The sequence below is a fragment of the Salvelinus fontinalis genome, chromosome 9 (assembly GCF_029448725.1).
Source record: "Salvelinus fontinalis isolate EN_2023a chromosome 9, ASM2944872v1, whole genome shotgun sequence".
NCBI lineage: Eukaryota > Metazoa > Chordata > Actinopteri > Salmoniformes > Salmonidae > Salvelinus > Salvelinus fontinalis.
In genome coordinates, this window is record NC_074673.1 from 45,642,651 (window position 1) to 45,665,044 (window position 22,394).

At 40.7% G+C, this 22,394-nt stretch overlaps 1 protein-coding gene and 1 non-coding gene across 3 annotated transcripts in view; both read left to right on the forward strand.

The window, feature by feature from the left end:
• LOC129862694 (RNA-binding Raly-like protein) overlaps window positions 1–18,971 on the forward strand; it is a 63,517-nt gene extending 44,546 nt beyond the window's left edge. Inside the window, exons 4-8 of one of the 2 annotated variants that reach the window (XM_055934587.1) lie at window positions 8,842–9,014; window positions 9,946–10,059; window positions 12,012–12,151; window positions 13,047–13,113; window positions 13,256–18,971. In XM_055934587.1, coding sequence (XP_055790562.1) covers window positions 8,842–9,014; window positions 9,946–10,059; window positions 12,012–12,151; window positions 13,047–13,085 — 466 coding nt within the window. In that variant the 3' untranslated portion in view covers window positions 13,086–13,113; window positions 13,256–18,971. The remainder of the gene's footprint in view (window positions 1–8,841; window positions 9,015–9,945; window positions 10,060–12,011; window positions 12,152–13,046; window positions 13,114–13,255) is intronic. The other variant, XM_055934586.1, reaches the window with a different exon arrangement.
• On the forward strand, window positions 7,794–7,869 carry trnaa-ugc (transfer RNA alanine (anticodon UGC)). Its single transcript has one exon. It is a non-coding gene; the product is annotated as a tRNA-Ala (tRNA).
• Window positions 18,972–22,394: the final 3,423 nt, after the last annotated feature.

Sequence of the window (22,394 nt, forward strand, 5' to 3'; positions counted from 1 at the left end):
ATATGAACTGCAATCTGGGTCCTAACCCATTAGATGCTCTATAGGCATTCAATTGAAAATACCCACATCAAAAAAATCCCACTTCCTAGATGGATTTTCCTCAGGTTTTTGCATACCATATCAGTTCTGTTATACTCACAGACATTATAGTAACCGTTTTGGAAACTTTAGAGTGTTTTCTATCCAAATCTACTAATTATATGCATATCCCAGCTTCTGGGCCTGAGTAACAGGTAGTTTACTTTGGGCACGCTTCTCATCCAGACGTCGAAATACTGTCCCCAAGTCATAAGAAGTTTAAGGCAGTTTATAACATTTTTAAAAACATTACAATACATTCACAGATTTTACAACACACTGTGTGCCCTCAGGCCCCTACTCCACCACATATCCACAGTTCAAAATCCATGTGTATGTGTGTGTATAGTGTGTATGTTATTGTGTGTGTATACGTGTATATCTGTGATTATGTTTGTGTTGCTTCACAGTCCCTGCTGTTCCATAAGGTGTTTTCTGTTTTTAATTCTAATTTTACTACTTGCATCACTTACAGTGGCTTGGGAAAGTATTCGCCCTCCTTGGCATTTTCCCTATTTTGTTGCCTTACAACCTGGAATTAAAATAGATTTTTGGGGGGTTTGTATCATTTGATTTACACAACATGCCTACCACTTTGAAGATGCAAAATATTTTTTCTTGTGAAACAAACAAGAAATAAGACAAAAAAACTGAAAACTTGAGCGCGCATAACTATTCAGCCTCCCAAAGTCAATATTTTGTAGAGCCACCTTTGCAGCAATTACAGCTGCAAGTCTCTTGGGGTATGTCTCTATAAGCTTGGCACATCTAGCCACTGGGATTTTTGCCCATTCTTCAAGAGAAAACTGCTTCAGCTCAATCAAGTTGGATGGGTTCTGCTGGTGTACAGCAATCTTTAAGTCATACCACAGATTCTCAATTGGATTGAGGTCTGGGCTTTGACTAGGCCATTCCAAGACATGTAAATGTTTCCCCTTAAACCACTCGAGTGTTGCTTTAGCAGTATGCTTAGGGTTATTGTCCTGCTGGAAGGTGAACCTCCCAGTCTCAAATCTCTGGAAGATTGAAACAGGTTTCCCTCAAGAATTTCCCTGTATTTAGCACCATCCATCATTCCTTCAATTCTGACCAGTTTCCCAGTCCCTGTAGATGAAAAACATCCCACAGCATGATGCTGCCACCACCATGCTTCACTGTGGGGATTGTGTTCTCGGGGTGATGGGAGGTGTTGGGTTTTCTACCAGACAGCGTTTTCCTTGACAATTTTAGTCTCATCTGACCAGAGTACCTTCTTCCATATGTTTGGGGAGTCTCCCACATGCCTTTTGGCGAACACCAAAAATGTTTTTTTTTTTTTTTTTTTTAAGCGATGTTTTTTTTCTGGCCACTCTGTGGAGTGTACGGCTCAAAGTGGTCCTATGGACAGATACTCCAATCTCCGCTGTGGAGCTTTGCAGCTCCTTCGGGGTTATCTTTGGTCTCTTTGTTGCTTCTCTGATTAATGCCGTTCTTGCCTGGTCCGTGAGTTTTGGTGGGAGGCCCTCTCTTGGCAGGTTTGTTGTGGTGCCATATTCTCTCCATTTTTTAATAATGAATGTAATGGTGCTCCGTGGGAAGTTTCTGATATTTTTTTCTAACCCAACCCTGACTTGTACTTCTCCACAACTTTGTCCCTGACCTGTTTGGCGAGCTCTTTGGTCTTTGTGGTGTCGCTTGCTTGGTGGTGCCCCTTGCTTAGTGGTGTTGCAGACTCTAGGGCCTTTCAGAACAGGTGTATTTATATTGAGATCATGTGACACTTAGATTGCACACAGGTGGACTTTATTTAACTAATTATGCAACATCTGAAGGTAATTGGTTGCACCAGATCTTATTTAGGGTTTCATAGCAAAGGGGGTGAATAAATATACACGCACCACTTCTCAGTTTTTATTTTTATGAATTTTTTTAAACAAGTAATTTTTTAAATTTCACTTCACCAATTTGGACTATTTTGTGTATGTCCATTACATGAATAAAAATCTATTTAAATTACAGGTTATAATGCAACAAAATAGGAAAAATGCCAAGGGGGATGAATACTTTTGCAAGGCACTGTACTTCATGTGGAATAGAGATCCATGTAGTCATGGCTCTATGTAATACTGTGTGCTTCCCATAGTCTGTTCTGGACTTGGGGACTGTAAAGAGACCTCTTGTGGCATGTATTGTGCGGTATGCATGGGTGTCCAAGCTGTGTGCCAGTAGTTCAACAGACAGCTCGATGCATTCAACATGTCAATATCTCTCATAAATACAAGTAGTGATGAAGTCAATCTCTCCTCCACTTTCAGCCAGGAGAGATTGACTGTTCTGAACCAATTGCAATTGTCCTAAATCCTTTTTTTGTGGCACCTGACCACCCTACTGAACAGTAGTCAAGGTGCGACAAAACTAGGGCTTGTAGGACCTGCCTTGTTGATAGTGTTGGTAAGAAGGCAGGGTAGCGCTTTATTATGGACAGATTTCTACCCATCTTATCTACTGTTGTATCAATATGCTTTGACCATGACAGTTTACAATCTAGGGTTACTCCAAGCAGTTTAGTCATCTCAACTTGTTCAATTTCCACATGATTTATTACAAGATTTAATTGAGGTTTAGAGTGTAGTGAATGATTTGTCCCAAATACAATGCTTTTAGTTTTAGAAATATTTAGGGTTAAAACTTCTTGTCAATATGGCGGCGCTATTTTCACTTTGGAAAAAATGGTGCCCAAATTAAACTGCCTCGTACTCTATTCTAGATCATACAATATGCATATTATTATTACTATTGCATAGAAAACACTCTCACGTTTCTAAAACTGTTTGAATTATATCTGTGAGTAAAACGGAACTCATTTTGCAGCAAACTTCCACACAGGAAGTGAAACATCTGAAAACGAGGCTCTGTTCCAGGGCCTGCCTATTCAACTGGCTTATATTTATCGATATGCATGCACTTCATACGCCTTCCACTAAATGTCAACAGGCAGTGGAAGGTGGAATGGGGTGTCTAGCTTGACCTGAGGTCGAACAAGAGCTTTTGGAGTGGCAGGTCAGGGATTTCCCTTCTCTACCTAGGCGCGCGAAGCACCTCCATATTGTCTTCTGATAAGCGTTTGGTATACACGGCTAATATCTCCGGCTCTGATTTTATTTGATACATGTGATAATACATTGTAAAGTATGTTTTTTCAACCGAGTTTTATCAGATTATTCAACGTTTATTGGGACTTTTGGAGTTTTCCGTTCTTTGCGTCGAGAGAAAATGGGAACATCATCAACATTGGCTAGCATTGTGGCACGAATTCGACAGGACAAAAGGACATTCTAAAACCAAACAACATTCTGGAAATAGGACTCCTTGTACAAGATTCTGATGGAAGCTCAGCAAAAGTAAGAACAATTTATGATGTTATTTCGTATTTCTGTGGAAAATGTTATTTCTATTCTCCGCTGTTTTGGCGGGCGCTGTCTCGCAATAACGCAAGCTGTTTGTTATGGTAAAGTTATTTTAAAAAATCTAACACGGCGCTTGCATTAAGAACCAGTGTATCTTTCTTTTGCCATACAAAAAGTATTTTTATCTTAAGTTTATGATGACTTCTTTGGTCAGATTAGGTTAGTGTCTAAAATTGCTCCTTATTCTGGGGAAATGTTGCTACATTTTCACAATGTATAACCACGGTTTGCAGCTCTAAATATGCACATTTTCGAACAAAACATAAGTGTATTGTATAACCTGATGTTATAAGACTTTCATCTGATGAAGTTGTTCAAGGTTAGTGATTACTTTTATATCTTTTGCTGGTTTTTGCGAATGCTATCTATGCGGTGAATAAATGTGTTTGTGTGTGTGGCTATTGTGGTAAGCTAATATAGTGCTATATTGTGTTTTCGCTGTAAAACACTTTAAAAAATCGGAAATATTGGCTGGATTCACAAGATGTTTATCTTTCATTTGCTGTACACCATGTATTTTTCATAAATGTTTTATGATGAGTATTTAGGTATTTCACGTTGCTCTCTGTAATTATTCTGGCTGCTTTGGTGATGTTTTTGATGGTAGCTGCAATGTAAAACTATGATTTATACCTCAAATATGCACATTTTCGAACAAAACATACATTTATTGTATAACATGTTATAAGACTGTCATCTGATGAAGTTGTTTCTTGGTTAGTGACTAATTATATGTCTATTTGGTCGGTTTTGTGATAGCTACCTATGCGGTAGAAACATGGTGAAAATATGCGGTTGAGTCTTTGGCTATTGTGGTTAGCTAATCGAAATACGGAAATGATGGCTGGATTCACAAGATGTTTATCTTTCATTTGCTGTATTGGACTTGTGATTTCATGAAAATTATATTATATGATATCCATGTCCCGTTAGGCTAGGCTATGCTAGTCAGCTTTTTTGATGAGGATGCTCCCGGATCCGGGATGGATATTAAGTAAAGTTTAACTTATTCCTTGCCACCCACTCTTTGTCAAGTGCTGCAGTCATTTCAGTTGCTGTGGTAGCTGACGTGTATAGTGTTGAGTCATCCACATACATAGACACTCTGGCTTTACTCAAAGTCAATGACATGACGTTAGTAAAGATTGAAAAAAGCAAGGGGCCTAAACAGCTACCCTGGGGAATTCCTGATTCTACCTGGATTATGTTTGAGAGGCTTCCATTAACGAACACCCTCTGTGTTCTGTTAGACAAGTAATGCTTATCCACATTATAGCAGGGGGTGTAAAGCCTTAACACATACATTTTTCCAGCAGCAGACTATGATCAATAATGTCAAAAGCTGCATTGAAGTCTAACAAGACAGCCCCACAATAATTTTATCATCAATCAATCATCTCTCAGCCAATCATCAGTCATTTGTGTAAATGCTGTGCTTGTTGACTGTCCTTCCCTATAAGCGTGCTGAACATCTGTTGTCAATTTGTTTACTGTGAAATAGCATTGTATCTGGTCAAACACAATTATTTCCCAGATGTTTACTAAGGCTAATTGGCTAATTGGTCAGCTATTTGAGCCAGTAAAGGGGGCTTTACTATTCTTGGGTAGCGGAATGACTTTATCTTCCCTCCAGTCCTGAGGGCACACACTTTCTAGTAGGCTTAAATTGAAGATGTGGCATTGAGATGTTTCTACAACTTGATTGGAGTCCACCTGTGGTTAATTCAATTGATTGGACGTGATTTGGAAAGGCACACACCTGTCTATTGCATGTCAGAGCAAAAACCAAGCCATGAGGTCGAAGAAATTGTCTGTAGAGCTCCGAGACAGGATTATGTTGAGGCACAGATCTGGGGAAGGGTACCAAAACATGTCTGCAGCATTGAAGGTCCCCAAGAACATAGTGGCATCCATCATTCTTAAATGGAAGAAGTTTGTAACCACCAAGACTCTTCCTAGAGATGGCCACCCGGTCAAACTGAGCAATCGGGGGAGAAGGGCCTTGGTCAGGGAGGTGACCAAGAACCCGATGATCACTCTGACAGAACTCTAGAGTTCCTCTATGGAGATGGGAGAACCTTCCAGAAGGACAACTATCTCCCCAGCACTCCAGCAATTAGGCCTTTATGGTAGAGTTGCCAGATGGAAGCCACTCCTCAGTAAAAGGCACATGACAGCCCGCTTGGAGTTTGCCAAAAGCCACCTAAAGTACTCTCATACCATGACTGGGGACTGGGAGACTAGTCAGGATCGAGGGACAGTTGAACAGAGCAAAGTACAGAGAGATCCTTGATGAAAACCTGCTCCAGAGCGCTCACGACTTAAGACTGGGGGCGAAGGTTTACCTTCCAACCGGACAATGACCCTAAGCACACTGCCAAGACAGTGCAGGAGTGGCTTCGGGACAAGTCTCTGAATGTTCTTGAGTGGCCCAGCAGGAGCCCGGACTTGAGCTTGTAGCGTCATACCCAAGAAGACTCAAGGCTGTAATCACTGCCAAAGGTGCTTCAACAAAGTACTGAGTAAGGGGTCTGAATACATATGTCAATGTGATATTACATATGTTTGCTTTGTCGTTATGGGGTATTGTGTGTAGATTAATGAGGGGGTAAATGTTATCATTTTAGAATAAGGCTGTAATGAAACAAAATGTGGAAAAACTCATACTTTATTTCCTTTCCAAGTCAAGTAGGAGGTTAGTGTGGTCCTCAGTAAGGAAAAGGCAACAGCAACCCTCACATATAGGCATACCTGTTCACCTCCTTGTGATCGCTTTTGATCCCCTGATTGACAGCAGCAATATGTTAGGGGTTTTAGTAGATGGAGGGCAGGATCAATCGTCAGAGTGACGAGAGTTGGGTGGGGGGACGAGGAGTGTATGAGCGGAAACCATAGACCGGGCAGCATCTCTGTCAAACTACACAATCTCAGAGATGACTACCTATATCTTCTCTGGGATGTCACACATACACACACAGCTGCAGTGATCGTGCTTGTATCAGAAGAGATGCCTGCACGTAGAGAGATGAATGGGCTGGTTAACGTCAAAAGCTCTGAGAGAGAGAGAGAGAGAGAGACTGAGACACTGAAAGATATTAAGAGAGACTGAGACACTGAAAGATATTGAGAGAGAGAGAGAGAGAGAGAGAGAGAGAGAGAGAGAGAGAGAGAGAGAGAGAGAGAGAGAGAGAGAGAGAGAGAGAGAGAGAGAGAGAGAGAGAGAGAGAGAGAGAGAGAGAGAGAGAGAGAGCGAGAGAGAGAGAGAGAGAGAGAGAGAGAGAGAGAGAGAGAGAGAGGACAGATCCCTGAGCAGAGACAAGCATCACAGAGGGAGGCTGTGGGAAAAACCTAATTTCCTGGTTCAGAGGCAGACACAAAGCCAAAAGTACTAGAGTTCAAGCACCACCTCACTCACTGCATTACATGTACTGTAATAAGAAAAAAGAGAAGACATGTTGGCTACTGTGCTGTATAAGAAATAGTGGCCAGGGCAGCATTTAAGAAAGCAACTGATTCTAATCTGTATTGCCGTCTTCATCTTCTGATAAAGCAAAGTGAGAGCTCTCCATGGAGAGAGATATTACGAGAGACTGAGACACACTGAAAGATATTACGAGAGACTGAGACACACTGAAAGATATTACGAGAGACTGAGACACACTGAAAGATATTACGAGAGACTGAGACACACTGAAAGATATTACGAGAGACTGAGACACACTGAAAGATATTACGAGAGACTGAGACACACTGAAAGATATTACGAGAGACTGAGACACACTGAAAGATATTACGAGAGACTGAGACACACTGAAAGATATTCCGAGAGACTGAGACACACTGAAAGATATTACGAGAGACTGAGACACACTGAAAGATATTACGAGAGACTGAGACACTGAAAGATATTACGAGAGAGAGAGAGAGAGAGAGAGAGAGAGAGAGAGAGCGAGAGAGAGAGAGAAAGACAAAGAGAGACTGAGACACTGAAAGATATTACGAGAGACTGAGACACTGAAAGATATTACGAGAGACTGAGACACTGAAAGATATTACGAGAGACTGAGACACTGAAAGATATTACGAGAGACTGAGACACTGAAAGATATTAAGAGAGGCTGAGACACTGAAAGATATTAAGAGAGAGAGAGAGAGAGAGAGAAAGACAAAGAGAGACTGAGACACTGAAAGATATTAAGAGAGACTGAGACACTGAAAGATATTAAGAGAGACTGAGACACTGAAAGATAGGTTATAAGTCTCCACACGGGCCCCGTGTGGCTCAGTTGGTAGAGCATGGCGCTTGCAACGCCAGGGTTGTGGGTTCGATTCCCACGGGGGGCCAGTACAAAAAAAGTATGAATGTATGTACTTGTAAGTCGCTCTGGATAAGAGCGTCTGCTAAATGACTTAAATGTAAATGTAAGAGAGACTGAGATACTGAAAGATATTAAGAGAGACTGAGACACTGAAAGATATTAAGAGAGACTGAGACACTGAAAGATATTAAGAGAGACTGAGACACTGAAAGATATTAAGAGAGACTGAGACACTAAACGATATTAAGAGAGACTGAGACACTGAACGATATTAAGAGAGACTGAGACACTTAAAGATATTAAGAGAGACTGAGACACTTAAAGATATTAAGAGAGACAGAGGGAGAGAGAGAGAAAGAGGGGACATGCTACCTCTGAGCACAGACCAGTGCAAATCAAAGCTCCCCAGATTTATTTGGCACACCAGGCTATGAGATCAAATGAAAATCGATTACATCAGTATATCACTGTGATTATCAAATACATTTACTCCATATGTATTGGCACCAAATGGCTTATGGATATTTTAAACGAGTCCACTATTTAATTTGATTGGCATGAATAACCTAAAACTGAAATTTGTCTGGAGGCAGGTGTTTTCAGTGCTGCCAGCCTGCCAGGGAGATTGAGTCTCCTCCTGCAGTGGACAGTATATTTTCAAGTCTATTTCAAGTCCATATACTGTCCACTGCAGGAGGAGACTCAATCTCCCTGGCAGGCTGGCAGCACTGAAAACACTGCCTCCAGACAAATTTTCAAGTCTATGGTCAACTCTCTTTTGGGAATTTAGGAAAGGTTGCTCTGACACATGAGCAGATGATTGTTTTAAAGCGCATGCGTTTATGAGACTTATAACCTATAGCTGTCATTGCCTGGTCATATCATGTAGTCGGGAAATACTCAGGACCCTAGGACCATACGTAAGGTTTTGTTTACTTACAAATATTACAAAGTACTTACTGTATAATTACTTATTAGATCATGTTGTTTCCCCACAGGGTGTTTGACTACCAGCGTGTCCCAGCCTCCATGATGCCAGCCCCAGTGGAGCCCAGCCCTATAAAACACTCCCGTGGCCCCTCTTCCTCCTCCGGCCTGCACCGCTCCAGAGACAGACCACAGGGCAAGAGGAGTGCCCAGCGCACCGGCTCTTCCAGCAACAGGGCTAAGTGTAAAGGACCCCACACACTGTAACACACACACTCAAAACAGACTCTTTACAATGTTAACCCACGCACACGTGCACTCACACACACACACTCATAAAAAAAACTCATTACAGGGTGAATGTCATCTGTGTATGTGCACTTAGCGTTTTATCTCGAATGTGTGTGTGTATATTGGCTTCTTCGCACTGACTATGTGTGTTTGTATGTGCGTGCCTATGAATCCACTTGGGAGTGTGTGTATATTGAATGCCTGAGTGTTCCTCCTAGTGTAATGCCATGTCTGCATGGGGAAAGGCAGCGCTGGGAGCCCCAGGGCACAGTCAGAAGCACCAGATGGTCTCTTCATTAAAAGCCTTTTGACTGCAGGGCCCCTCTCCTCTCCTTCCACTACCCAGCCTATCAACATGCTGCAATTATACCAAGTTAATAGTGCATAACAAATAAGAATTGTTTATACTAGTTTATTACAAGCCTTAATAGTTTTTACTGCCAGCCCATCATAGGGGAATTAGATTGTCTTTGTAGCTGCAGAGGTCAAACAGCTTTTAATAGTAAAGAGTTTCAGGGTTGTTTTCTCAGAGCTGGGGTTGTGATATGAATTTCCCATTAAAGACCATAGGCTAGTGGAGAGGAGATGTTAAGGCCCTGGGAGTGAGGGTGCTTCCACTACACTAAGTGATGGTGGCATGCATAGGAAGACAAAGTGAGTATGTGAGTACAGGCTTCAACACTATGAACTATTACAGGCCTCTCTAGGCCAAATCCTATTTTAAGACCTGCACTCACAACTTGGACTTTCGTGCAACTCATACATCAATGTTAATGGGAGATTTATATGAAATTTTCTCTCAAAAGAGTATTATTTCTTAAATCTAAATGTCTTTCTTTCCTTTCCCCCTCTATTTCTCTCTCCCTCTTTCTCTCCCTCTACAGTGAAGATGGCAGAGCTGTTGGCCATAAAGAGCGAGTTGACTCTGATCAAGGTGCAGATTGATGGACTGCTGGACAGTGTGGAAAAGATGGACAGACGGAGAAAAGACCACTCAGGTAGAAGGGTTGGAGCCTGGACTGGAGAGTTTATTTTATATTATAAACTTGGTGTTTCGAGCCCTGAATAATGATTGGCTGACAGCTGTGGTTTATCAGACCGTATACCATGGTATGACAAAACATTTATTTTTACTGCTCTAATTACATTGGTAACTAGTTTATAATAGCAATAAGGCACCTCGGGGGTTTGTGATATATGGCCAATATAGCACGGCTAAGGGCTGTATCCAGGCACTCCATGTTGCGTCGTGCTTAAGAACAGCCCTTTGCCGTGGTATATTGGCCATATACCACACCCCATCGTTCCTTATTGCTTAACTATCTCGTCATTAGGAGCTTAACTTACAGAATTTCCCCTGCTAACATTACATTGTTTTGTAATCCTCTTCAGAGTCTATAATGATGAGTGATAACAAGTGGAGGGGAAAATGACTATTCATTGATTAAAGTAAAGAACTACTTAACATGGCCAAAAGTATGTGGACACGTGCTCGTTGAACATCTCATTCCAAAATCATGGGCATTATTATGGAGTTGGTCCCCCCTCTGCTGGTATAACAGCCTCCACTATTCTGGGAAGGCTTTCCACTAGATGTTGGAACATTGCTGCTGGGACTTGCTTCCATTCAGCCACAAGGGCATTATTGCGGTTGGGCACTGATGTTGGGCGATTAGGCCTGGCTCGCAGTCGGCGTTCCAATTCATCGAAAAAAAGGTGTTCAGTGGGGTGTAGGTCAGGGCTATGGGCAGTCGAGTCAAGTTCTTCCAGACCGATCTTGATAAGCCATTTCTGTATGGACCTCGTTTTGTCACGCTGAAACAGGAAAGGGCCTTCCCTAAGCTTTTGCCACAAAGCACAGACTTGACTAGAATGTCATTGTATGCTGTAGTGTTACAATTTCCCTTCACTGGAACTAAGGGGCATAGCCCTATCCATGAAAAACAGCCCCAGACCATTATTCCTCCTCCACCAAGCTTTACAGTTGGCACTATGCATTCGGGCAGGTAGCATTCACCTTGTATCCGCCAAACCCAGATTTGTTCGTCGGGCTGCCAGATGAGGAAGCGTGATTCATCACTCCAGACAATGCGTTTCCACTGCTCCAGAGTCCAATGGAGGCGGGCTTTACACCCCTCGAGCGGACAATTGGCAATGCGCATGGTGATTTTATGCTTATGTGTGGCTGCTCGGCCATGGAAACCCATTTCATGAAGCTCCCGACAAACAGTTATTGTGCTGACGTTGCTTCCAGAGGCAGTTTGGAACTCAGTAGTGAGTGTTGCAACAGAGAATAGACAATTTTTACACAATACGCGCTTCAGCACTCAGTGGTCCCATTCTGTGAGCTTGTGTGGCCTACCACTTTGGGGCTGTTGTTGCTCCTAGATGTTTCCACTTCACAATAACAGCACTTCCAGTTGACCGGGGCAGCTCTAGCTGACTTGTTTGTAAAGGTGGTATCCTTTGACGGGGCTACGTTGAAAGTCACTAAGCGCTTCCGTACATACCGTTCTACTGCCACTGTTTGTATGTGGACATTACATGGCTGTGTGTTAGATTTTATACACCTGTCAGCAACCGGTGTGGCTGAAATAAGCTAATCCACTAATTTGAAGGGGTGTCCACATATTTTTGTCCATGTAGTGTATTTGTCATCAGATTATTGTGGGCCCATTATGACTACTATCTATTATCATTTGGGGCATCTTGCATCAGTGAGCACTGCATCAACAGAAAATACAAAAAATGGGCAATGCCTTAGTAGAAGGTAACTGTCGGCAGGCTTTGTTGTGCACTGGACTGGGATGTTGGCTACCGTTGACAAAGAAAGCAGTTTAAAAACACAGTTAAAGCAAATATTCTATGGACTATATTCCACAGAGAGGTACACTGAAAACCAACATGCTCAACAATTGTGAAAAGAACTGTGTGCGTGTGTCTGGTCCAGATTCACCTCTGACCGGGGAGGGCAGTGTGTCGGACTCAGTGAGCAGTCTGGATGACTCCCCTGTCAGCCTTCACCACAGACAGAGAGAGAGCCCAGAGCCAGGAGAGGCCAGCGATGATTACCACCAGCACCACCACAGGGTAAACACAAAACTCTTCCTCCTCCTACTGGTGATTGCTCACTCCTGCACCTCAGCAATGTTATATTACTGTTTGGTTAGTGCTTGAACGTTTTACATTATCATAGATTTTCATAATTTGTTCTGAAAGTGCATATATTCAACATGTTGCGGAATGGTAATGCAGATCACTGTAGCATTGGCTGTCACAGTTGCAATAGTTCTTGAAAAGTGTGTGTGTGTGTGTGTGTGTGTGTGTGTGTGTGTGTGTGTGTGTGTGTGTGTGTGTGTGTGTGTGTGTGTGTGTGTGTGTGTGTGTGTGTGTGTCATAGAACAAAGAGAGTGAGATATGGGGAGATGATAATTGATTAACTATTGTTCTCAGATTTTGGGACTCGTACATACATTACATTCTGTGCGCCCATCTCTTCAAAAGAAGAGTAATTATCTACAATTACAGCCAAGTGTCTCCCTACCTGGCTGACACAATAAGTGTTCTGCCTCCGTACCACTGTTCATTATCTATACCAGGCTGTGTGGGCTGAGCGGTAGGTGTGTTCACCAGGCAGGGGAGCCATTGTTTCTCTGACAGTTGAGGGGGGAAGGGGGAGGAAGACGGAAGGAATGAATAGAGAAGAGTGTTTACCAGTCAACCACAATACAGCATCCTAAATCTGTCCTAATGGCAAGGAGTAATAACACTTCCCAGGATTGCCAGGGAGTGTCACTCATCCCTCCTAAACTTGATTAAACAGATGCACAGATGGAGAGTTACAGTCACAGTAAAATCTGGTAACTGTCAGATAACTGTTTTTGTGATCTGTGAATGTGATGGTTTCTAAGTGACAATAAGCAAATGTAGCACAGTGTGTTTCATGTCAGCATATAAAGTCTCTCTCGCTCTTGTGATTTCTCAGATAAATAACCATCATTCTGATCTGGAAGATAACATGTGAGGAGATCAGGTATACATGGCTAATAAAGGTGATCTGTCAGGATTATAGCACAAAACATGATTGTTTGCATGTGGATTCTGTTTAATTACAGTATGTAATTACATGTTAATAAGAGTGTAAGTAAGTATTGGTTCATTCTCAACTATCATTATCACTTTTACTCTCTCCAGACTCAATGAACCCGATGACAGCATCACAGCGACTTGGAGAGGGATTCAAGTGAAAGGAGAAGTGATCATCTCTGATCACAGTCAACATGGACAGAACCCTAAAATACACTGTACCTTACAAAGTTGGATCTTCAGCGAATCTTTTCTTTTGATGAGTAAGAAATATTTCCCTGGTTACCCTCAGTTCCTTTCCCACAGTCAGCTTCTGTCCAACTTCGTGTCTCCAGCTCCCCTTTGCAACAGGTTCCTACAGACTTATGGACTCAACAAAATATGGCAGCTTTTAAAAAAATGTGTCGTCTCTTGAAGAAGGGGACTGACAACTGATATGCTTCACACAGACAGACACACCCACATTTATACAACTACAGTTGAAGTCAGAAGTTTACATACACTTAGGTTGGAGTCATTAAAACAAATTGTTCAACCACTTCACAAATGTCTTGTTAACAAACTATCATTTTGGCAAGTCAGTTAGGACATTTACTTTGTGCATGACACAAGTAATTTTTCCAACAATTGTTTACAGACAGATTATTTCACTTAAAATTCACTGTATCACAATTCCAGTGGGTCAGAAGTTTACATACACAAAGTTGGCTGTGCCTTTAAACAGCTTGGAAAATTCCAGAAAATTATGTCATGGCTTTAGAAGCTTCTGATAGGCTAATTGACATCATTTGAGTCAACTGGAGGTGTACCTGTGGATGTATTTTAAGGCCTACCTTCAAACTCAGTGCCTCTTTGCTTGACATCACTAGAAAATCAAAAGAAATCAGCCAAGACCTCAAAAAAGGAATTGTAGACCTCCACAAGTCTGGCTCATCCTTGGGAGTAATTTCCAAATGCCTGAAGGTACCACGTTCATCTGTACAAACAATAGTATGCAAGTATAAACACCATGGGACCACATAGCCATCATACCGCTCAGGAAGGAGACATGTTCTGTCTCCTAGAGAGGAACATACTTTGGTGTGAAAAGTGCAAATCAATCCCAGAACAACAGCAAAGGACCTTGTGAAGATGCTGGAGGAAACAGGTACAAAAGTATCTATATCCACAGTAAAACGAGTCCTATATCGACATAACCTGAAAGACCGCTCCGCAAGGAAGAAGCCACTGCTCCAAACCCGCCATAAAAAAGCCAGACTACGGTTTGCAACTGCACATGGGGACAAAGATCGTACTTTTGGAGAAATGTCCTTTGGTCTGATGAAACAAAAACAGAACTGTTTGGTCATAATGAGCATCGTTATGTTTAGAGGAAAAAGTGGGAGGCTTGCAAGCCGAAGAACACCATCCCAACCGTGACGCACGGGGGTGGCAGCATCATGTTGTTGGGGGTGCTTTGCTGCAAGAGGGGCTGGTGCACTTCACAAAATAGATGGCATCATGAGGAAGGGAATTTATGTGGATATATTGAAGCAACATCTCAAGACATCAGTCAGGAAATTAAAGCTTGGTCGCAAATGGATCTTCCAAATGGACAATGACCACAAGCATACTTACAAATTTGTGGCAAATTTGCTTAAGGACAACAAAGTCAAGGTATTAGAGTGGACATCACAAAGCCCTGACCTCAATCCCATAGAAAATTTGTGGGCAGAACTGAAAAAGCGTGTGCGAGAAAGGAGGCCTACAAACCTGACTCAGTTACACCAGCTCTGTCAGGAAGAGTGGGCCAAATTTCACCCAACTTATTGTGGGAAGCTTGTGGAAGGCTACCCAAACATTCTACCCAAGTGAAACAATTTAAAGGCAATGCTACCAAATACTAATTGAGTGTATGCAAACGTCTGACCCACTGGGAATGTGATGAAAGAAATAAAAGCTGAAATAAACCATTCACTCTACTATTATTCTGACATTTCACATTCTTAAAATAAAGTGGTGATCCTAACTGACCTAAAACAGGCATTTTTTTTGCTAGGATTAAATGTCAGGAATTGTGAAAAACTGAGTTTAAATGTATTTGGCTAAGGTGTATGTAACTTCCGACTTCAACTGTACATTCGTAATGTAGTACTGCCACTTAATGTATCCAGATCACCACAGACTAAGAATATGTAATCAATCAATTGATATAAAAAGCCATTCGAGATTGACCGGGCATAGGACAACAGTATTAGGCATCTACACTCCCTGTGTGTTCTCTACTTTGCATATTTGTCTCTACCAACTTCCCATAGCTTCCACATTAGTACGGTCAGTAGCTAGGTTTCCTTCCAAATGGAGACAGATTTTTATGCAAATATTCTAAAATCGGCATAAAGAAAATATGCAAATTTTCCCACTAGTGGTGTGTTTTCATTCCACCAAACGGACTTGTTAAAAAATAATGAATGATGACATAGTGCACATACAAATACATTGTGTGGTTAAATTCCCATGTACCGAAAAAATAGGTTTCCATCGCATTTTCAACTCTACTGATGGTTTGGTCACTAAATACAGTATGTTGCGTTACCGCGAATGTGCCCACTCTGGTATTGGCACGTGCGCACTAGCCAACAGCTCTCAGATACAGTGCGGGTATACTGTTGCCTACATGATGAGATTATTATGGACTAAAGAGCGAGATTATTTGTATTTGTCAAATGGCAGCCAAGCATAGATCATCATATCACCAGGATAAGACTCTCCAATATGCATTGGAAAGGAGCAGCATGTGTTGTCATTATCAGTAGCTAGGTTTCCATCCAATTGGCAACAGATTTTCATGCGAATATTCTAAAATCCGCATAAAAACAATGTGCGCATTTTCCCAACACAGATGTGTTTCCATCAAATTAACTTGTTGCGGATAAAAGATGGGCGCGATGACATAGAGCACATACAAATAACATTTGCGGTTAAATTGCCATGTACCGAATAAGAAAATACACGTCAAATGCGTTTCCTTCGCATTTTCAACTGTACTGATGGTTTTCCCACAACCAATTTGGGTTAATATACCGGTGTATCTGCGCGCGGTTGGCTAGGGCTCATGTAACATGATGAGATTATTATGGATTAAAGAGCGATATTATTTTTCAAACGGCAGTCAAGCATCGGTGATCATGTCACCAGAATAATAACCTCGATATTTATTGGAAAGGAGCATTAAGCTCATCACCTTGCACTTTCACAACCCTGTTCAATTCATCATCATTTATTTAATCTGTAGCTAATAAACTGCATGCTTTCCCGACGAGTCGTAGTGGGAGGACCACACCACATGCCATCGTGTGACTCCAAATTTACTTCAAGATTATGGTTATTATATCGATACTTGCGCCTAAAAGCGTTTCCACCGACATTTCTCGCACAATTCATTTTACCGACACAAAAAGATCCTACATGGTATAGTGTATTTTGTTTTGTAGACATTTGGAAAGTTTACCAAAACTTGTTCTGTTTCCATTAGGCCTGTCATACCATTTTTTATCAGACGTACTTTACTTGCATACAAAGGTTGGATGGAAACCTTTTTGACTTGAGGAGAAATTTGTTGATTGCGTTATTCTGGGGACAATTTCGGCTGGCATCAAACTATTTTCTTTACCCCAGGAAGTGCTTCAATGCCACAAATAAAAACTATTATTCATTGTGAATAGTCATAACAATTGCCATGGAAAAATTCTACAGGGTTGTTCCACGAAATGAGTGCCTTTTGCTTCCCTTTGATATTTTAAGTAGAAATTGTGCACAAATAATGCATTTTAAAAGCCTCTTAAATGAAGTGCCATTGCATATAGACCACATGGGATTTCAATACATTTGATTTTTAATATGAATAAAAACTTGCTAAAGTGCCAAAAGTCAGCATTTTGACATCTCCCTCTGTGCATCCTCTGTGACCTCAAGGAAAATGCTAACCTTCTTCTTAACCCTAACATTTCTCCAGGATTTCATCATCATTGTAAAGCCCTAGTTATTTTGTTGCTTTGACCAAGTCATTTCTGAAGATTATTTATTTATTTAATGTTATTAGTGATACATTTTAAGGTAAAGAAAAACCCTGTCCCTCATTTTAAGGTCAAGCCTGTTATGTAAACTGAAAACTATTTTAATATGCTGAAACTATTCCTTTTAAAATATTTTTTTTTTCAAAAGAGACATTAAACTTTGAACAGTCAAATCAGGTGAGCTCGTTCTCCTATTTTTTTTGTCATTTTCTGGTGTTTTGTGGTGGAAAACTGAGTGGGTAAAGCATAAGAAGTTGCCCATAGACAGGCTAGAAATATTTTAACAATTTCAAGTTGTTAATGAAGCTTGCATTCAATTGCCTCTCCTTGTTGCACACACCAAACTTCCATTCCCCCTGTCACAAGGGGATTTTATGGCTGCTTTAAATTGTCAACCTTGTTACTTTATTTGGCACTTAATAGGCATGCAATTACTGTAGTATTTGTTTTTTACCTCTTGAGATGGGAACATTTCGTTTTTTTTGTTAAGTTGAACATGTGCTCCTTGTGACAGAATGTTAAAATTAAGTGAAATAAAATATTTTTATCCCCAGCGTGTTACACTATTCAAAAGGCACCTAATTGGTGGAACGACCTTACTGTATAATGTTGTACTGTATTTTAAACCATGGCTATTTGAAAACAACTGTTAAAATAAGTATATTTCACTTTCTTTATGACCAGCAAGAAAATAAATCCAGACTATTTACTCTGGAAAAAATAAAGTTCAAGATGTGATGGTTTTTCATAGATTCCCAGTATATGATTATATTACGCATTTGCGTTTACTTTGCATTATTATATATGTTTCATGAAGTCTCGTGGTTTTTTGTGTTTATAAAATACTGAATGTAAACTATACATTGTGACAGTAGTAAAGGTATGACTATTTTCGTATAACTGAGTATGCATATTTATTTAACATACATTTGAGTAGCCTAGGCCTAGAAATGTGGTGGCTTATTGTTTGGCAGTGTTCTCTGTACTCAGCTCAATAATTTACCTGACTTGTAAACAATTAGTAATTAGGATATTAGTTTCTTTATTTTTATCTGTGGACTATTCCAATTTGATTGTCTATTTTATATTGTCTTGTTGTGGGCAATTAAGTCGGCCAGGCTACCACAATAAACATTGTATCAACCATGTGGCTAAACTTTGTCAATGTTGACAAGATATGCATAGACCAACGGCTCTATTCCATCCCATATAGGACATTTAAAGTAATTTCCTATTGAGCCGACCTCTGCAGCGTTTCCTATGAATGCAGTCTCCGTTAACGAGAGAACACTGCTTTTATTAAATTTCCATCACGCTGTAACGATGAATTTCCACGATACAGATGGAATAGAGCCCCTAGCTTATTTTCGAAATAGGTCTGGTCAAGCACCTGACATTTGTTTGCGCACAGTGGTGTAAAGTAGTCTACTTAAGTAAAAATACGATAAAGTAGCCTACTACATAAGTCGTTTTTTGCGGTATCTGTGCTTTACTTTACTATTTATATTTTTGAGATCCTTTACTCCACTACATTCCTAAAGAAAAAAATGTACTTTTTACGCCATACATTTTTCCTGATACTCAAAGGTACTCATTACATTTTGAATGCTTAGCAGCACAGGAAATGGTCCAATTCACCTTATCAAGAGACGTCCCTGGTCATCCCAATTGCCTCCGATCTGGCGGACTCACTAAACACAAATGCTTAATTTGTAAATTGTGTTGTAGTGTGTCCCTGGCTATCTGTAAATAAAAAAATAAAATAAAAATCGTGCCATCTGGTTTGCTTAATATAAGGAATTTCAAATGCTTTATAATTTTACTTTTGATACTTAAGTAGGTTATATTTGAGCAATTGCATTTACTTTGATACTTAAGTACATTTAAACCCAAATACTTTTAGACTTTTACTCAAGTAGTATTTTCCTGGGTGAATTTCAGTTTTACTTGAGTCATTTTCTATTAAGGTATTTTTACTTTTACTCAAGTATGACAATTGTGTACTTTTCCCACCACTGATTGCTCATAGTGAATCCAAAGTGAGAAAAACTCTTTTGTCTTGTTTGAAATAACTGCACGATCAGGTAAGTGATGAGAACCAAATTAACTTTAGTTTCATATGCTGGCATAAATCAACAAGTTATCGACATCAAATCAAATCTAAATGTATGTGTCACATGCGCCGAATACAACACATGTAGACCTTACAGTGAAATGCTTATTTACAAGCCCTTAGCCCTTAACCAACAATGCAGTTTTAAGAAAAGTAAGTGTTAAGTAAAAAATAATAACAAATAATTAAAGAGCAGCAGTAGAATAACAGTAGGGAGGCTATATACAGGGGGTACCCGTACAGAGTCAATGTGCGGTGGCACAGGTTAGTCGAGGTAATTGAGGTAAAATGTACAAGTACTGGCAGCTTCATTAAATAGTCCTCGCAAAACATCAGTCTCAATGTCAACAGTGAAGAGGCGACTCCGGGATGCTGGCCTTCTAGGCAGAAGTGCAAAGAAAAAGCCATATCTCAGACTGGCCAATGAAAATAAAAGATTAATATGGGCAAAAGAACACAACACTGGACAAAGGAACTCTGCCTAGAAGGCCAGCATCCATCGCCTCTTAACTGTTGACGTTGAGACTGGTGTTTTGTGGGTACTATTTAATGAACCTGCCAGTTGAGGACTTGTGAGGCGTCTGTTTCTCAAACTAGACACTCTAATGTACGTGTCCTCTTGCTCAGTTGTGCACCGGGGCCTCCCACTCCTCTTTCTATTCAGGTTAGAGCAAGTTTGCGCTGTTCTGTGAAGGGAGTAGTACACAGCGTTGTATGAGATTTTCAGTTTCTTGGCAATTTCTCGCATGGAATAGCTATCGTTTCTCAGAACAAGAATAGACTGACGAGTTTCAGAAGAAAGTTATTTGTTTCTGGACATTCTGAGCCTGTAATCGAACCCACAAATGCTGATGCTCCAGATACTCAACTAGTCTAAAGAAGGGAAGTTTTATTGCTTCTTTAATCAGGACAACAGTTTTCAGCTGTGCTAACATAATTGCAAAAGGGTTTTCTAATGATCAATTAGCCTTTTAAAATTATAAACTTGGATTAGCTAACACAACATGCCATTGGAACACAGGAGTGATGGTTGCTGATAATGGGCCTCCGTGCGCCTATGTAGATGTTTCATAAGAAAATCAGCCGTTTCCAGCGACAATAGTCATTTACAACATTAACAATGTCTGCACTGTATTTCTGATCAATTCAAAGTTATTTTAAATGACAGAAAAATGTGCTTTTGTTTCAAAAACAAGGACATTTCTAAGTGATCCCAAACTTTTGCACGGTAGTGTACATAAAGTGTAATATTGATTGTCGAATGAGTGTATATGTGTGTGTGTATGTCTGTGTGGTTGTGTGCATGAGTGATTGCATGTGTGCTAAGGTGCAGAAAATCAGAGCAGGTGGTCAGTCCAGCTCAAGTGTTCAGTAGTCTGATGGCTTGTAGATAGAAACTGTCTCTTAGCCTGTTGGTATCAGACCTCATGCTCCAATACCATCTGCCTGATGGTAAGGGAGAGAACAGCTCGTGGCTGGGGCGTGTGGGATCTTGATGATGCTGCGTTCCTTCCTCAGGCACTGTTTTGAGTAGATATCCTGGATGGTTGGGAGCACGGTCCCAGTGGTGTACTGGGACGTCTTCACTACTCACTGAAGGGCCTTGCAGTTGTGGATGTAACAATTCTCGTACCGGGCCGTGATGCAACCGGTCTGGACGCTCTCGATGGTGCAGCGGTGGTATTTGGAGAGGACTCGGTGCGGCATGCCAAATTTCTTCAGCCGACGTAGGAAGTAGAGAAGCTGTTGTGCCCTCTCGACAACAGTGGTGGTGCTGTTGGTCCATGACAAGCCCTTGGTGATGTGGTTGCCGTGGAACTGAACATTTTTTTTGTATTTTAATCATTTAGCAGACACTCTTATCCAGAGCAACTTACAGTAGTGAGCTCATACATTTTCATATTTGTTCGTACTCGTCCCCTGTGGGAATCGAACCCAAAACCCTGGCGTTGCAGGTGCCATGCTCTACCAACTGAGCCTAATGGGACCAACTCTACTGCAGTTACGTTGTTGTGGATCGGGGCATTTTCCCTCCTCTGCTTCCTGAAGTCAATAACCAACTCCTTTGTTTTGCTGACGCTGAGGGACAGGTTGTTGTCATAACACCACAATGCCAGTTCACTTACCTCTTCCCTATAGGCTGACTCGTTGTTGATGGTTATCAGGCCTACAACCGTGGTGTTGTCAGTAAACTTCATTATGGAGTTGGTGTCGTGTAAATCCACAGAGTCGTCAGTGAACAGGGAGTAGAGCATAGGACTGAAGACACACCCCTGTGGGGCCCCTGTGTTAATAGTCAGTGTGGAGGAGGTGTTGTTGCCAAACTGCACATCCTGTGGTCTGCCCGTCAGGAAGTCCAGGATCCAGTTGCAGAGGGTGGTGTCGAGACCCAGGGTTCTGAGCTTGGTGACGAGCTTGGAGGAAACAATAGTGTTGAATGCTGAACTGTAGTCAACAGCATTCTTACATAGGTATTGCCGTAATTCTTCTTGGATCACTAAGATTAGGATCTGTTTTAATCTATTTCATAATTATTGTTATGTTTATTGATCAGATATTATGCATTTTAACACAATTTCCTCAACTACCAGCGGGAAAAAAAGTTAAAAACAGTTAAACATAATACTGAAAACCAATATATTTAAAATATTTTTTTTAAATTTATCTCATTGCCGCAACGCATAATATTTTCTGGATCTTGTTTTTTGCCATAATTACATGTTATTTTTATGTACACAAATTGAATAAAGAACAAATGGCATACTATCAGATTAAGCCAAAATTACTGACATTGAAATGGTATTCTTCCTAATATTTCCTAAAAATGGTGTTTGAAAAAGTCTTGATGATGATGATGATGACGATGATGATTATCTGAAGTCATATGGTGGCAAAGCAAAATGATATCACAAACATTTAAGTTACTGACAACTGCTGCTACCTGTGTGTTTAGTACTTGCTGGATATTTCTATTTTTGTATGTTCATCATAAATGTGCAAATTGTAAAATCTTTAAAAATAAATATATATATTTTATTTATTTTTTAACTTTTTATATATATTTTTTTATTAACAACAA